At 40.3% G+C, this 17345-nt stretch overlaps 1 protein-coding gene across 3 annotated transcripts in view; it reads right to left on the bottom strand.

The window, feature by feature from the left end:
- The window catches only part of CHD7 (chromodomain helicase DNA binding protein 7), a 198051-nt gene that overhangs the window by 127741 nt on the left and 52965 nt on the right, over positions 1–17345 (bottom strand). For all 3 annotated transcript variants that reach the window (XM_054590164.1, XM_054590166.1, XM_054590165.1), the window contains exon 2: positions 3104–4933. In XM_054590164.1, the coding sequence (XP_054446139.1) occupies positions 3104–4759 (1656 nt within the window). In that variant the 5' untranslated portion in view covers positions 4760–4933. The remainder of the gene's footprint in view (positions 1–3103; positions 4934–17345) is intronic.

Here is a 17345-nt window from a genome sequence, read left to right as displayed (position 1 = left end):
CACCCAGCAACATGGGCTAAAAGGGGGTAATATATGTACAAATCAAATTTAGTGTTTTATAACTAAGGCTGTATTTCATAATATTTAACCTGTTCCTTAAAAATAAAAATAATTTTACATTGCATGTACATGTGAAATGACAATTAAGGCTTACATTGCCAGAGATTAGAAATTAAACCTAGAGTAGACTTAACATATATGTATCCACGAAAGGCTGAACATGAACATGTGGTATTTGTTACCTGACTTGATCTCAACACCCTTTGAGGTGGGTACTGTTTTATGTTCAGAAGTTAAGTGTGTTGCCTAAGGCCCCCACACTAATAAATAGTGGAGCTGGGATTCAAATACTTTTCTGACTTTAAAGTCAATGCTCTTCCCAAGACTTTACACCTCCTCAGCATTATTTTCATAACTGAGAGTTTCAAAATCTGAAGACAATGCAATGTTAAGCAGCAATAAGAAAGCAAATGCCATGACCAAAATTTTAAAATATAATTGAACTTATATAATGAAAATTCCTCAAATGTACTTTTTTACATCCCTTACTTAGTTTTTAGCTTATCAAAAATGGCAGACTTTAGAAGAAGGGGCTAAAGAAAAAGGGAAATATACTTGATGTCCCCCAGCATCTGACCTGGGCACAGTACCTAGGGACCCTCCAGCATACAATGAACCAAACACCACATACTCACATTCAACCTCTGAAATGCCCATTGAGATATTCGTACTCTTAACAATTGGGAAAGCAGGAGGAGATCAACAATTCCCATCGAGGAATCAGATTATATTCACAGGTATCTACTTCAACCTGCACTTGCCCTCCAGTGAAAGAGAAGGTGCTGGGACAAAGACAAATCTAGAACCACTGCTCTGAAAAAAACATGTTGCTTAATAAGAAACAGTCCAAGGAACGAGAAAAGAATGATTCCTGGAAAGGGGGTCACATTTGCGCTGCCCTAGAAGCCACTCAGGTCCACACCCCTCAGGAACAGCAGGCCTCAGGCAGAGGACACTTTGGTAACTTTTGAGGAATACTTTCCTGTAAAATTGGAGATAAAGGAAAACAAATTGGCCAGGTTTGATCTTTTCCATTCCTTTCTTCTCCCTTGTTTTCCCAAGGCCCTCTGTTCCCAGCCTCTTGTCAGACTGCCCTTCCCACCTTCCCTTTCCGGTTGTCCAGGAACCACACGTTCCAGAAGCCCCTTCCCCTGAGGTGCAGGTTAGGAGAAGAAAGGAAGGGGGCTCTCCTGGGCAGCAAGCAGGGCAGCTCCCACTGACCTCGGATCTCCTCCTGAGAATCTACAAATGTGCCAGGCCTCTGGGGGCAGCTTCTCCCAAACTCCTATATGTCCTGTGTCCTCAGGTCCTTCCTGACCTCCACTTCCCCAGTTCTGTCTCTCCCCCAACCCTCCCACCAACACGCACGCCTGACACTGAAGCTTCTGAGTCTCTATTCTAAATGCCTCTCCAGTTGTGATGCCCCATTCAGCTCTGCTTCCTGATCAAACCCTTGTACTTTCATATTGCTTCAATCCCTTCTGTCCCATTCCCCGATCCCTGGTCCAAACTGTCCTCACAGGCCTGGACCACAGGCTCACAGTTCTTCTTCTGGTCCCCCAGTCATCCTGTCGACTATCTAATCGATTTCACTGGCTCCCCACTGAAGTGCAAATCCCTTAAAACAGAATGCCAGACCTCTACTGCCTGCCCTTCTCTGCAGCAAGCTTGACTTCCCATGCCCCATTCTACCTATCATCGTCCAACCCGAAAAGTCATCCCCCAACCCAAAAAGTGATCCTCAGTGCACTCTCCATGGCTAAGTCCCAGCCAAATTCCAAGCACCCTTATCCACAGGTATTTGCTCTATCTGGACAACTGTCACATAGTCATGTGCGATCTTTTACTCTGCTTTATATTTTCACATACTGATCATGTTTCCCCAAATTTATAAGGTCATTAAGAACAAGCATTGCGGCCCTGGCTGGGTGGCTCAGTTGGCTGGAGCATCATCCTGTACAGCAAAAGGTCACAGGTTCGATTCCCGGTCAAGACACATACCTAGGTTGTGGATTTGCTACCCAGTCAGGGCACATACAGGAGGCAACTGATCAATGTTTCTCTCTCACACTGATCTTTCTCACCCCCCACCCTGCCCTGGCCAACACCTACCTGTCTTTAAAAAAAAAAAAAATCAATAAAACGTAACATCAGGTGAGGATTGAAAAAAAAAAACAAGCATTGTGCCTTACAGCTCTATCATTGCCTATTGTACCATTCAAACTCAGAGTTGCAATCACAGTGGAAGAGCAGTAAGTATTTTTTACTAGTACTCGGAGTAACCTGTACACAAAGGTATTATTTTTCTTAGACCTAAAGCAAAAACACCAACATTTATAATGGAAAGATGTCCTTGTGAATGCTAGAGCTTAAAACTTAAACCTGTCTGCTTCAAAATTCTATAGGATGACAAAAAGCCCAGCTTACAAAGAGGAAGACTCCTGTTTCAGTGCTGGAAACCCAAGTCCCTCAGAGACCAAGCACTTTCTCTGTTTACAGTGATTTTCTACAGTTTGCAATTTAAATTCACACTAACATTCAACAGTTGGTAAAATAAATACTACAGATGAACATATTTTTCAGCTTCCTAAGGAAAAAAATACAATTTTCTAAAAGAGGTGGGAGGGACCACCACAAACACATAAGGCTTCAGTTTTATGGGTATTTTTAAAACAGAAAGGAAGACAGAAATGTAAAGAATAGAAAGAGAAGGAAAAGACATTTGTTCTGAGTCCAATGTCCCCCTCCTTGCTGACAGTGACAACTTAAGTTTCCTATGCATTCTCAGCTCCTAGCACAATTCCTGGGATAGGAGGAATCAAGACTTTTTGAATAAGTGAATAAATGCGTTAAGTCAGTATATGAGAGGGTAAATAAAGGGAGTAATATTTAAAAATGAGATTATGGGACAGCTTAACAAGGTTAAAATTAAAGCCTCTCATAATGAAAATGCTTTGTGTGAAGTTTAAAGGAAAGTTCTATTAGATAAGTTCACCAAGTTACATTTTATACCACAAGGCAGGCAGGATCAGAGTTCCCTTACCTGAGGCACAGGCACTTTCTGCGGGGTGTTCTGGGGTGATGGGTGGAGCTGTGCCCAAGGCTGGTGATGCGGGTGTGGGGGTGAAGACTGGTGGTGCAAGCCTGGGTGGGGCTGCATCGGAGGACAGGTTGGCAACTGCTGAAAAGACGGCTGCTGACCAGGGTGCTGCTGGCCAGGTAGCAGCCGTTCCTGGATTGCTTGTGGATCTACAAGGCCAACACCGGGACAACCATTTGGTCTCATGTGCCCGGCCAACTCCCTCGGTGCTGAGGACATGCCCATAAACGGACGAGACTGTTGCATGTTTCTGGGGCCCATATTCCTCTGTCCAATTCCCATGGCACCAGGGGACTGGTGAGATGGCTGAGGGTGGGGCATATTTGGATAACTGCCAACTTCCATTGGTATCCCAGCACTTCCAGGCCTGACTTGCGGAGGAGGAGTACCTGCTGGATTATTCATTGCTTTCATGGGTGACATGGGAGGCGGAGAGGCGTAAGTTCCCTGAGGCTGTGAAGGATGCATAGTTTGTGTGTTCATTTGGTTAAGTGAGCCACTGGGGTGGATGGGCTGCTGGTGCATTAGTCCTTGACCACTGTTTGATGGGAATCCTACAGCATTGGGGTATCTGGGTACGGACTGATTCATTGGAGTATTATTTGTAAGGCCTAAATTTTGATTCATCCCTGTATTGTTAACTAATCCCTGATTTAGGTTACTGTAAGGATATCGAGAATACTGCCCTGAGTTGTTCATAGTAGGTGAGGGGACTGTCTGGCTCCGAGAACTAAAGTTAAGGGTTTGTGGCCTAACAGCCCCTTGTTGAGGAGGATTAGGGGAGAATCTGGGACTGTGGGCAACAGATTCTCCATGGAGAGCAGTGGGGGGGTGGTGGTGGAACTGCTGCACTGAGTGACGTAAGGAAGGTGCCATGCTGGGACTCTGCTGGGGCACGTGGGACAAGTGGCCAGGTCCTGAGGTGGCAATAAAAGGATTTCCCTGATTGAGGCCCTCTTGACCTTGGGAAAACTGGCTCATCCTCTGCTGTGGCTGACCGTGCTGTTGCATGGAAAAATCCCCACGTGCCATATAGCTGCCCATCTGCTGCATGTGCTGAGGGTGGCCCTGCGTGGGGGGCCCCGATGGAGCCGGCTGGGGCTGCTGCGGCTGCTGCTGGTAGGGGGCTCGTATCTGGTCTGGTACCTGAACAGCCCGGGGGCCCCACATGGAGCCACTGTCCACAAAAGATTGCCCGTGCCTTTCATTCTGCATGCCAGGGTAGACTCCCATCTGACCACCGCCACTGCCACTGTGAGGGACCTGAGGAACGGGAGGGGTGTGATACTGCGAGTGAGGAGATGCCAGTCCGTTCCCAGGGGTGCTACTCATCATCCTGCTCGGCTGATCCATCAGGTGCATCTTTTGTTGTTCATACTGATTATAGTGATCGAAATGGGTCAACTTGGTTTGATTCTGATTAGTGGAGGGATGATGAAGGGGTGGCTGCAAAGAGGCAAAGCCCTGGTCCATCGGCATTTGCTGACCCATGGGGTTCACTGGATTTTCAGGGTAACCACAATCTCCAAGGCCTTCGAGTCCTTCGCTGAAAATATTCCCATCCTCCCCAAAAAGACTCATCATTCCTGGATCCGCCATCTTCTTCCAACACACGGCTCCTCCAAACTACAGCCCAGGAGCTTGTCTGTGCTTCACTTCACCGTGGTGTTCGTCCTCAAAGCCTGTAATCCTTAACTAATCTTCTTCATGTCATTCCATATTTCTTTAATTCTCCTGGACCCTGCAGCGTCAGGCAAAGTCTGGATATAGGTCCTGGAAGAGAGTAGGAGGTGGAGAGGAAGAAGGAAAAAAACAAAGAATTAGGAACAAATGACAAAAACTGCCAGTATTTTATGCATTTGAATTTGGTTTTTATCAACAATAGTAATCTAGCCCCCTTGCTGAGCTGTATTTTATAAACCTAGTTCCCTTTAAGAGAAACTCATTAGCTTCTATCAGAAGCATTATTGTGATCAGTTACTTAGAAAGCAAGCAAAACACTAACCTTAACCTTAAATTAATCCATTCACTCCACTTCCTAGCATTCCATTCTTGGATGGAACAGAACAAAAGAACACAACATGAAGCAGCAGCAGCTGCCACAGCAGGCAAGCAGATGTATGAATATAGCCAAGCAGCCCATCTGCTGAACCAAAGCCCTAGAAATGCTCTGGTTACCAACAGCCCGCCCTTAACCTTATTCCCCTGAGCAGTGTAATCAGATGAGCAGCCGCAGCACTGACGGCTGCGAAAAGCCCAACCTAGTTAAACTGACTAGAGGATTATACAAATACCAAAATCAGTCATTTATTACAAATTAGATATTTGCAGCCCACCTACAACTATGTAACAGCAATGGAGGCATCGAATGAAAAGCGTCCAAACGACGTTGGAAAACAAGTTTCAGAGTACAATAAATTCATAATTTCATTATGTTTAATGGCAGGAATATACAAGATTCCGAAAGGACCAGAAGAAAAGCTTTCATTCTCCAAGAGGACCTATTTCACTTGTGGCTCTGGGCCTACCACGTTCCAGGTCTGCACTGCTGGCAGAGCCAGTCCAATCACAGGTTCATTATTCACCCAGAGGCTCTGGGCGCTGGATAAACCAGGGGCCCATGTGACCACTCAGACAAAACTCTAGGGGATGGGTAGTTTCTATGACTGTTTTCAACAGAAACAGAAAACTTTCCCCAAAACTGGTCAGAACTAAAAACTCTTTTAAGAGAATGAAGTTCAAAATACCCATACAAAAATTATATAGATATATCCATGCAGCCCTCACCCTTGTCTTAACCTTTTGGGATAAGGCAGGACATGACCAGGTAGGAGGAAAGTGGGCAAGCCCATCCATCAGCATCCTATGTTTACAGCACATGTTACACGCTATCTAATGTTCTGCATTTTCTTCAAACAGCTCCTACAGATTTTGTGTCCAATTAAAATAACCAATTTAAAGAATGTTTCGACAAGGGAAAGAGGGAAGTATTTTTGTTGAATGCTAATTAAATAAACAACCTAATAAAGAACTAATTCACATAGTAAAAAATGTCTGAAATCTTAAACATCCACGGAATTTAACTCATTTTTTTCCCTCTTTCATAAGCACATTAAGCATTGTACAATACTGCCCAAGTTGAAAAAACAATTTCTATGGAAGAATTTCCAAAGTGATGTTCAAAAAAAGCTCAGTAATAAATTCCACTGACACACTTCTCTATGAGCATGAGGAGGAACAATGGGCCACCTAACACTGCTGAGAGCTCACCAATAAGGCAGAATTAAAAAAAGAAAGAAAAAAATCAGTTTCTGCTGCCTGATTCTAACATATTCCTAACAAGCGAAGAATTTTGCTTACAGAAAATGTAAACAACATTCCTGGTTTGCTGTCAGAACTACAGGCATAACACCTGAGGGGGTTTCTAGGTCTGTAGTTTTCAGGTGACAGCTGTCAGGTAAAGTCAAAGGTCTCCTCACTCTGCTGCTAACTGCCATGAATTTTCTTGTGTACTTTCTCCAAAAACAGGTCAGATGGGTGAAAATAAGATGAGCAAAAAGCCATTTTATTTACAGACATGCCGCTTTACTACACAACTACTTTAAAACCCAAAAGAAAGAGAAGGAGGAATCTCCAGGGCCAAATAAAACAAATACTTATAAATTAAATTTACTCCTTAAAAGCCTAAGCAGTCAGTCTTCATTTATTCAAGGCTCATTCTGGCTTTCAAGGAAATAAATACTGAAATGGACTTGATAATAGCTTAAACCAGCCGTGCAGACTAACCACTTACCAAAATAACCTTTCAAATTAGCTTAAGGAAGGCAATGTCTACTTATATGTCCTTGATGGCCTTGTTTTTATAGGATAACAGCCGCATCCCTCCAGGGTCTACCACATGTCATGGGAGGAAATGCTACGGACTGGATGGGGTTCCCAGCCAGCTCCAGGGGGCAGACCCCTGGGTGCAGAGGCACAGCCAGCCTGGAGGAGAGGCAATGGAATTGAGCAGAGGGGGAAAGGAACGTGCCTACCAGCATGGCAAGGGACAAAACAGAACACTCACTGAAAGTAACCCTACCAGACTCTTGGGTTTCTACTTCCCTACTCTCTGCCACAAGAGTTCATTTTCCAGTGGCATGGAAAACAGCATTACCTGAAATCAAGTGAACACACTGCCCACCACAACCGTGACCACAAACAGGATAGCTCTGGGCAAAGAAGTTCAAAACTATGGTTTCGTCAGCCATTAGTGACTGCTCGCACTTGCTCGGACAGCCGCCACCCACCACCGCCTTCATGCCCCTTTTCTGACCTCAAGACTCTGCTAGCGACTATGCTAGGAATCCATCTGGTAGTTGGATTTCATATTTCTCATTTGAGCTAATCTAATTAATTTATTTTGGTCTTTTTAAATTTGATCAAGACCATTTGAATACCCACATTCCCAAGTCACAGCTGCAACATATAATTTTGTTTCTAGCAGATGTTCATTTAAAACTTCTTTTAGAAGGTTGCTCCCTTCTCTACACTCAATGTCTACATTTCTATGTCTAGATCAGCAATGTTCAATGGGCCATCAAATCAGAACCATATGTAATTTTAAATATAACAGCCACATTTAAAAAGTAACCCAAAAATGAAATTAATTTAATAACTATTTTTATTTAACATAATATATGCAAAATATTATCGTTACAAAATGCAATCAATATTAAAAAATGAATGATAGTTTACATTTGTTGGTACTGAGTCTCTGAAACCCAGTATGTATTTCACACCAGCTTATCTCAATTCCTACTGTCCACATTTCAAGTAAAAATCATACACATGGAGCCAGTGGCTATCTTACTGAACAGTGCATTTATAGATTGTTAAGAGAAAGATAAATTTTAGGTGTTATCAAATAATTCTCATAATTATTACCTGGGTAATACATATTCAAATTGTATTTACGTTTGATTTGGTGTTCAATAAAAAAGTTAAACCTCAAATCACATTTTTTATTCAAAACATATTTACTGAGCACTGTGATCCAGACACTGATATAGGTGCTCGGATATGACTAAATAAAAAGAAACAAAATTTCCTTTGTCCTCATGGAGCTTACATTTTTCTCTAAGTAATCAACCTCTTAAATAAGAATTAAGAGTTGGGGGTTATGTTGTAAAAATTAGGACATCATTTTACAAAACATTCCTTAGTAATTTATGATGGCAAAGTGTTTAAACCATGTGTGATATTGTAAGGTACACGGTAGAAAACACAGTGCCCTACTGGCAAGTATGTGCTGAGACAAGAACAAGATCAGAAGGCGCATGTGTTTAGGGGTGAGAGGGAGCCCCAAGTAGACAGGTCAGCTGATGGAATCGCCACCACCGCAGAGACTCACAGAAACCAACTGTGAACACTTCAGAGCTGGCAAGCACTTTGGAGAACTTCTCATCCAAACCCCTCTTCATTTAACAGGTGAAAAAACCCTTTTACAGACTGAGAAGGTAAACATCTCCCACAAACTATTTTAATAGCAAACAATTCCCAAAGATGGAAGAGAACTGTATAGAGATGGCAACTTACAAGGGAGGGCAAAATGTTAAAGGCCTAAATCAGGTTCATTTTACTCAGATAAGTCACTAAAACAATTACTGAGACCAGCAAATAGAAGAATTCCCTTTCAAAAATAATGTTTATTTATACAATCTGTAACTATTAGGAAGCAGCTTCACATTAGCACCACATTAAAGCTGTTAGTTAATTTCATTGGAAATACGCAGGGTAAAAAAATAAGCAGATCTAAAAAAAAAAAGTAAACAGCACATATGATGGGAGATGGAAGAAAAGGGTATACAACAAACCAAGATGAAAGAAATAAATTGTGTAAAACTATATATTAATATTTTGAAGTGAATTTCTGACCTTCCAAAATTTCTGTAATCAGTGCGTAACTACTGTGTAGCCACGTTTTAATTTGATATCACAGTAACCTGGAAAGCTACCAAGGAAATAGGTGAATACAAAAACCTTTCTCATGGTAGAATACCATCCAAAGGAGTCTTTTTTCATAAATATCCAACACCTGGACAAGTGCAAAGTTAAAGGGTGGCTGCCTTTTAGATGCTGAAGACTATTACTGTTTTGTAGCTTCATTTCTAGTTGTTCTCCTTAAATTTCTCTCCTCCACCTCCAAAGAACCTGGGGTATAGAACATAACTGTGACAATGATGCTTGTGAGCCAGTGAAAGATTTTGACGTATCAGAATTTCCAAGGGAGTGTCTAGCAGTTGGAAAAACACTCATCACCACCCTCAGCACAATTCATGAAGAAGTCTTGATCATCAAGGGTACAAATCATATCCAGGGAGGAGAAGGATCCATGAGCTGATAAATGAACACACAGAAGATAAAGGGTTCAGTACCGCTAGTTTCTATCCAAAGTGAAAGTCCTTTCAGGTAGAGAATGAAGCCTGAAGACAGCACACCGGCAGCCCCCACCAGCAGCTGGGGATAGAGGAAAACCTAGCCAGGCCAAGGCTTGCCATGGGAGAAGGCATCGATCCAAGGACAACGACCCAGATAGAGAATCGGAAAATGCCTCCAAATTCAGAACATCAGCTCACCACAAGTCAATTCCGGATTTGCCTCATGGACCAGATAATACCCTTCCTGAACCCCCTTGGCCAAGACCCCATTTTCTTCCTCAGTAATATGTGTGGGCGGTGCCAATACACTGTGACTGTACTGTCCTTCACAGCAGCCACTTGCCACATGTTGCTACTTAAATTAATTAAAACTAAATAAAATTTAAAATTTAGCTCAATTTTAAAATTAAAATGTAGCTCAATTGCACAAGCTACATTTCAAGTGCTCAATAACACATGGAGCTGGTAGCTACTGTGTATATATAGAAAATTCCACCATTGCAGAACATTCAATGGACAGCTCAGCTACATATTTCTTCTTAGAGGTAACACTTTTAGACAAAAACCGTATCAAATAGTAGCAATTCTCTTTAATTAAAAATATTTTGCTCAGCGATTAATATTCTTTCAAAGGTCTACACCTACCCCTGTGATGAAAAATTACAGGAGTCTTTCCATATATCATATTTTATGTTAATTAACTGTATTCTTCAACCTATAAATTATCTCCTTTCTGTATTACCTCCCAACATATATTTCTATTTCCTAATAAGTAATTCTTATTATGTTAGGAATGATTCTCAACTACACAAAATTCATGCACTTAGGAATGGCTGATTTTCAAAATCCTTTCCACTTAAAATTGCCTTATTATCATTGCCCTTCAATAATTTGCAAGCTTTATTTTTACAACTAAAAATCTATACAACTATAGTAAGGTCACTATTTTTCTTAGTGGTATTGAACATTATTTTCATTCACTATTTTACTGGAAGAAAAAGATGTAGAAAGAACAAAAATGGACCTGAAGTCCTTCAGAAGATCTGTATTAGTCCAAGCACCAAAAGAAAAAAAGGGTAGGATAAGAATTGCATTTAGAGTTAGTTTCCATTTTTATCACTAGGTAATCTCCAATTTTGCTGATATTAATGGAAGATATGTATTTTTTAATAGGGAACACTATGCTGGACCTGATATTATATTATATAGAGTAATGCTATGCTTTACATCAGTATTCCCTGCAGCACGTAACAGTTATCCCATCCACACCTCCCACCCAGCCAAAGGATGGAATAACCCTCAATCCTTCCCATCATTCATTTAAAAAATATTTAACGAGTACCTACTTTGCATAAAGCATTTCACAGACACTGGGAATACAGAATTGAACAATACAGATGTGGTCCCTGTCCTGTACAGCCTGCTGTTGTAATAAATGCCCCAGATATCCAGCATATTCAGCCCCGTCCACCAACCTGCTGATTCTGCCTCCCACATATCTCACAAGTCTACTGCCTCTCGATTCACACTGTCTCTGAAGAAGTCAGGCCTTCGTGGTTTAGTGAAGGACAATGCATTACAGGCTGGCTGGTTCACCCAAATCTGGTCTCAACGCATTCACACAGTTGATTAAATGATCTTCTGTTCTAAACCACAAAATTCATCATGTCTCTCACCTGATTAAAATCCTTAAAGGAGTTACCATAGCTTTCAGGATCAAGTCCAAATGCTTCAGCATGGCGGAAGGCACTTCGTAATCAGATCCCCAAATTCCCTTCCCGCTGCATGCGAAACACTCACAATTATACTGGCCAGTTCTGTCAGACCACTGAAGTTTACTGCCAATGATGCATTCACAGCCTCACACTTTCCTTGCCAGTACCCTTGCCTCCTTACCCTCACCTCCCCACCCACACCCCCAACCATGCACTGTGCAGTCTAGCCTCCTTTAGTTTCAATTCTTTTGTTACACCCATCCTGGGAAGCCTCATAACCCTCAGCCCTCCTTTTTTTAGGGTGATTTTGAAACCCTCCCTAAGATTTCCACCGCACCAGGGGCAACAGCTACAAAACCAGCACATGGTGGTGGTTGTTTGTTCACCTGCCTTTCTCCCTTGCCTTTGGAAGGGAGTCCTGGAACCACTGGCACCCCCTAGGAGCTGGTGAGAGATGCAGTATCTTGAGTCCACCCAGACTTCCTGATCTAGAATCTGCATTTTATTAACAGGGGCCCCCGGTGATTCCTGCACATTTTTAAGTACAGGAGTCCTGCTCTCAGACTCTGAGCTCCTCTTTACTATAAGTGTGAGTGTTCTTCAATTAATAGGAGAACAAATGATCAGTAAGAAATAAATCATCCCAAAGAATTACAAAGCAAGTAATACAGATAGTCCTGACATTCGTGACTGACAAACAATACTGACCTTATCCAAAGTTATGAATAACTCTTAGGGACAAATTTTAATTTATAATGGTTTAGAAGGAGTGAACATCTAAAAGTGGTTTAATTTTAAAGATTATCTCCATCTGCTTGCAATCATTTTTGCAAGACAAAAAAAAAGTAGTTAACATTAATATCTAATGCTATGTTACATAACACACTATTTCACAGGTTTCTTGCAGAAATCTTTCAGTTATTTCTACATAACTTTGAGGAGTCTGAATATTCTGAGCTGCCCTTCAGATAAAGATGTGTTGTGTTTTTTGTTTTGTTTTGTTTTTTTAACCACATAAGAGTGCGAGGACTAATATGTTTTCTTTCAAGGCCACTAATGAAATAGCACTCAACCAAAAGTTGCTAAATAGAAAATGCATGGCCATAGCACTAACTTTTTTTTCCTAAATGGGTCAAAAGGCGCATTCTGTCCAATATGTAAGTTGTGCCACCAAAGCACAACAATCATGGAAATCAATGTCCTTTAGAGAACAGCCTTTATGCCCCGAAATTCAACACTGAAATATCACTCCCCGAAATTAACTCCTTCAAAAACGAAACCACTGAGAAGACAGCCAGCAGACAGGTGGGTAATCTTTCCATCCGGTGTAGTGTGCCCAGCAATGGACCATTGCACATTCTAGTAACACTGACAGTACTCAACATTATATGGCAGAAGAGGAATGAGGAAAAAGATGTGTGTGTGTATGTGTGTATATATATATATATCTGTACATATCTATTTATGTAATAAGACATGTATCTATGTCAGATATGTGGATCTAGCCTATATCTTTTTATTGCTATCCTAATTAGTTTTATTATGGACAAGGGGAAAAGCTAGCAAAGATAGGTACAAAAATAAGTAAATTAAAGTTTTTTAGTGTAATTTACTTGGAATAGGAAAAAATTAAGCTTCAAAAATGTATTTCAACCTGCACTGAGGATGTTTATTGTGCAGACTAATAGAAGAATAATATAAATTTTACAAAATGTGGCCAGAGCTAGTGTGTCTTGCTCAGTATTGTAAAATACCCGGGGATAGCTTAAACTAGCAAAATTTCATTGGTCTGTAACAGCAAATGATGCCGTTTGTTCACTGGCCTGATAAAAAAAAAAATCACCATTTGAAAACATTTTCCCACGCACTCTAGACCTACTTCAAGCTACTGACTACACACACACACACACACACACACGCACGCATGCACACACACACGTGCGTGCACGCGTGCCTTCCCCCGCCCCCCCCCCCGCCCCCAATCTGGGTGATGTCAAACCTACAAAAAGAGTAGGGCAGGAGCAGCAAGGAAGGAACTATGAGGGCCACCCTCTGTCTAGGGTCACCTGGCAATCAGAAACCTCCCTAAAGCTGCCCCTAAACCACGGGAGGATGCTGAGGCAGAACATGAGCAACATGTCAGGGGCTGGAAAGCAACAAACAGTCAAACGCTCTTGTAAGAACCATGCCTTCTAGATACCTACTACAGTTGTCACTGATTAACTAACTGATCGGCAATTTCCCACATTCTTTTGCATTTTAAAAGGTTCTGGAAAGCTGAAAGGAGGGATCATATCCTATGTTACATGTGGATTCTGCCTGGTTTGAAATGCAAGGAGAGAAAGGGTAGTCTTTTGTGATACACACACTACCAACATTCTTTTCCAATAAAGAAAAAGGAAAAGAGAAGGAAAAGAGAAGGAAAGGAGGGGAGAGGAGAGGGGCAGGGAGGGGAGAAAAGGGAGGGGGGGGAGGGGGAGGGGGAGGGCAGAGAGGGGAAGGGAGGGGAGGAGAGGAAGAGGAGGGAAAGGGAAAAAAGAAACCCACCTTGAGCAACACCACAGCTGAAAATAATTAACCTATTTTCTCTGCTACAACAGAGCACATGTGATGAGAGGAGCCTTATCCATCATGAATAAACCTGAGCAGGGACAAAGTGTCACAGGACACCAAGGGCAGAGATCGCAGAGTAATCCCTAACAGTTTTCTAAGACACCATATTTTGTGCAAAAGAGAAATATATAGTGTTTATAAAATTTCAAATTTCCATCAGAGAAGCAAGCAATACAAAAGTGAAACAGAACAGTTGAAGAGGTCATTGGAAGATAATTGGAAAAAGTATTTTGGAGAACTACACATGGTCTCAAAAAGGTAAATCTATAGAAAATGTAACTTATTCAGTGACTACAGTATTAAATTTCTATTGCAAATAAATATTTGACAAAGCAGTGGAATAGAGGCTAGAAGATATATAGCAAACAGTTTTGCATCTACTATTTCATAACCATTATGACTTACAACAAAGTTGGAAACATTTTTCTCTACCTACATTATCATAAACGTGAGTAGGTTCTACAATGCTACCATAATTGACATTATGTGATGTTCAAAATGTTTATCAAAAACTATTATGATAAAATAACTATTGTTAATCAAAACTATCCATTTCATGCAGCTGAATAAGCCTGCTTTATCTTTTAGACAAATTAAATATCTTCATTATATTAGAACATGATAAAAAGACAAATGTATTATCCATAAACTCTGTATGTTTAACTTTATATTTTCCTGTACCCACAGAAAAGTTCGACCCTAAAATGGCCCCTCTCTTCATTATTCAGAAGTCTTCTGACCTTCCCTTCCCCAATCAGCTGTGGGAAAAACTACCTTTATGAAATATCTTTTATACTATTCTAAGTAAATAAATTCATAACTGAAATTGCCTCAAAAAAACTACAATGCATTCTGTAACAAATTATTTTAGTATTTTACTGTGCCATACTTTTCTATTATCAGTGAAAGTTGATTGCAGTGGCCTGCTTTATGTATTTCCCATAAATATCATTCAACTAGCCAATTCTAAGTACTTTTTACATGACTGTACCAGATTCCTTATATTGGAGTATCATTCTAACTTGCAAATAAACTTTATTATTTCAGTTTGAAAAGGGATCCTACTCATGTAGTTATAAATTTCTACACTGTGTCCATTTTGATTACAGATTAAGTTCACTCAAGTTAGCAAGTATAGGAGACTATAAATATGAGAGAAAGGCAAAGTGAGAAAATGAGCTTCTACCAGGTGTGACATTTGTTTTGCATAATGAGCATGATCAATATAATTTAAGGCTAACAACAAAGCCTTATAATTGAATTTGTACTTGATTTAATCTAACAATAGTGAAAAAGCCAAATACTTAGCTTTAAAATAGAGTTTACTAAGGCCTCAGACTGCTGCATCTACCCATTTGTATAGTTTCAATGAGTTTAACTACTACACATCAGTTGCTAATAAAATCATGATCCAGGATAAGGAAATCTAAATAATTAAGTTTCATCAGTGATAGTATTTACATCGTATTATACCTACCCACGTTTTTCAAATTTCCTCTCCCGGATCTATTACATCCTAAACATACCAAATTCTCTACTTCATGCCTATTTCTCAAAGATGATTTGAAAATATTCACAATTTTTCTTATATACAATTCTGAAGAATATAAACAAAAGTTTCTAACTATGCTACTAAGAGCTTACTGCCTTTAAAGACCAATGGCTATGACAAATATCATCTCAAAGTTTCTAATACACCCTTAAGGATTCTGTACATAAAGCAAAGTGCCCTGCATTACACAGAATACTTTTACTGCCTGCACTACATCTGCAGAATGCATTTTATGTGTAGAAAGAGCAAAAAATGTTCTGAAGGTCCTACTACAAAAATATACTCACAAGCCCTCTGTGCTCTGGTCTGGTCACTTGTCAAGAGCTCTGCACGTTCAACTGCCAAGATTCCCTAGCAACTAAAATTCTACAATCCTAAAACAGTGAGAAAGAGTTTTGTTTTGTTTTTTTCCCCCTCATCGTAGAAAAGGGAAAAGTCTTTAAATACCATTTGGTACTTGAAATTGTTTAGGTCATTAATATCCAAATAATTTCTACTGGTTGCATACAAACTTAGCAGCTAGTACCTTTTTTAATCTATCTCAGACTTACCTCATTTATAATCTTATGGTATGATGGATTTAAATTTGTTATTTTACTTTTGAAAGCATTCTTTTCATTTTTCCATAGCTTTCTTTGAATAAGTTATGTCCTGTTGAAAGGTTAACTTGTGAACATAGACTATATTTCAATATTCTTTCATCATGAACCATTTAAATATCTCCCTATTACGTCTCTATAAATATGCCCAGAGTGCCCAGATAGGTGAGTGCATGGAAGAAGACCCTGCATGTTAATGTCTATCACTTTGTAATCCCAATGCCAGACCCAGTGCCTCGAAAATATTTAACATCTCAGTATATTACTAGAACACCACCCTCTTGCCACAAAAACATGGGAGAGTCAATGAGCTGTCCTGCCTTCCTAAGATTCTGTTCACACAAGCAAATTGGTGGGACAGGGGGTTAAAGCCTTTCATTTCTCTACTCATACTGTGCCATTTAAAAGGAAAACCACATACTGGTAACAATATTCTAGCTTTACAACTTGCTGTTTGTGTAATGACCATCCCCAGCCTTCAGGGAGGACATCTAGGTCAGCATGGCCTAGGACAGTTTCCAATCAACAGGTTCCAAAGAACTAGGCAATCTCTTCTCAACTTTCCATTCTACCTATATGTACACCCAAGGAAAAAATGCATTAAATGCTATTCCTTGCTTACATCTGAACATCTTTTCCCTTAAAAAAGTTAAAAAAAAAAAAAGGTTCATACTGCTCTCACCTATTTTAAGTTCCACTGATATTTGCTAACAATCTAATATCAAGTTACATGAAAAACTATAATGCTATCTGGCATCCACAAAAAAATAGTGTTTGAAGTGAAGTTTAATAATTAATTTCACCTAGCCTCTTTGTTCTGTTTGTATTTAAGCATTTCAGATGTAAATCCAGTATAAAAGAAATAGCCACGTGAATATGCTGGAAGGAACTGGTTCATGATAAATCAAAATCGTTTTTTGATAAAATGATTTGTCTGCTTTGTAATATTCTTATGTCTTCATATCAATGTAATTTTAATTCCTAAATTTGTTTTTTGTGAACTTTTTCTGACCCCTCCAATACTATCAGCTTTTTACTGTTCTTGGGCGTTTCGGTAAGAACAGAATGCCAAGAAGCACACAGGCCCCCCTCCCAACAGTCCCTACGCTGTCTAATACAGTAGCCACTAGCCCCATATGGCCATTTAGATTTAAATTGATTAAAATTACATATAATTTTAAGTCCAGTTCCTCTGCAACACTAGCCATGTTCAAATGCTGGATAGCCATATGTGGCTAGTGGCTACCAAAATAGGCAGAGCAAACACAGAGCTCATTTTTCATCATG

The sequence above is a fragment of the Pteronotus mesoamericanus genome, unplaced genomic scaffold (genome assembly GCF_021234165.1).
Source record: "Pteronotus mesoamericanus isolate MK-2021 breed Mesoamerican mustached bat unplaced genomic scaffold, CSHL_Meso_final scaffold_174, whole genome shotgun sequence".
NCBI lineage: Eukaryota > Metazoa > Chordata > Mammalia > Chiroptera > Mormoopidae > Pteronotus > Pteronotus mesoamericanus.
This window is presented reverse-complemented; position numbering and strand designations above follow the sequence as displayed.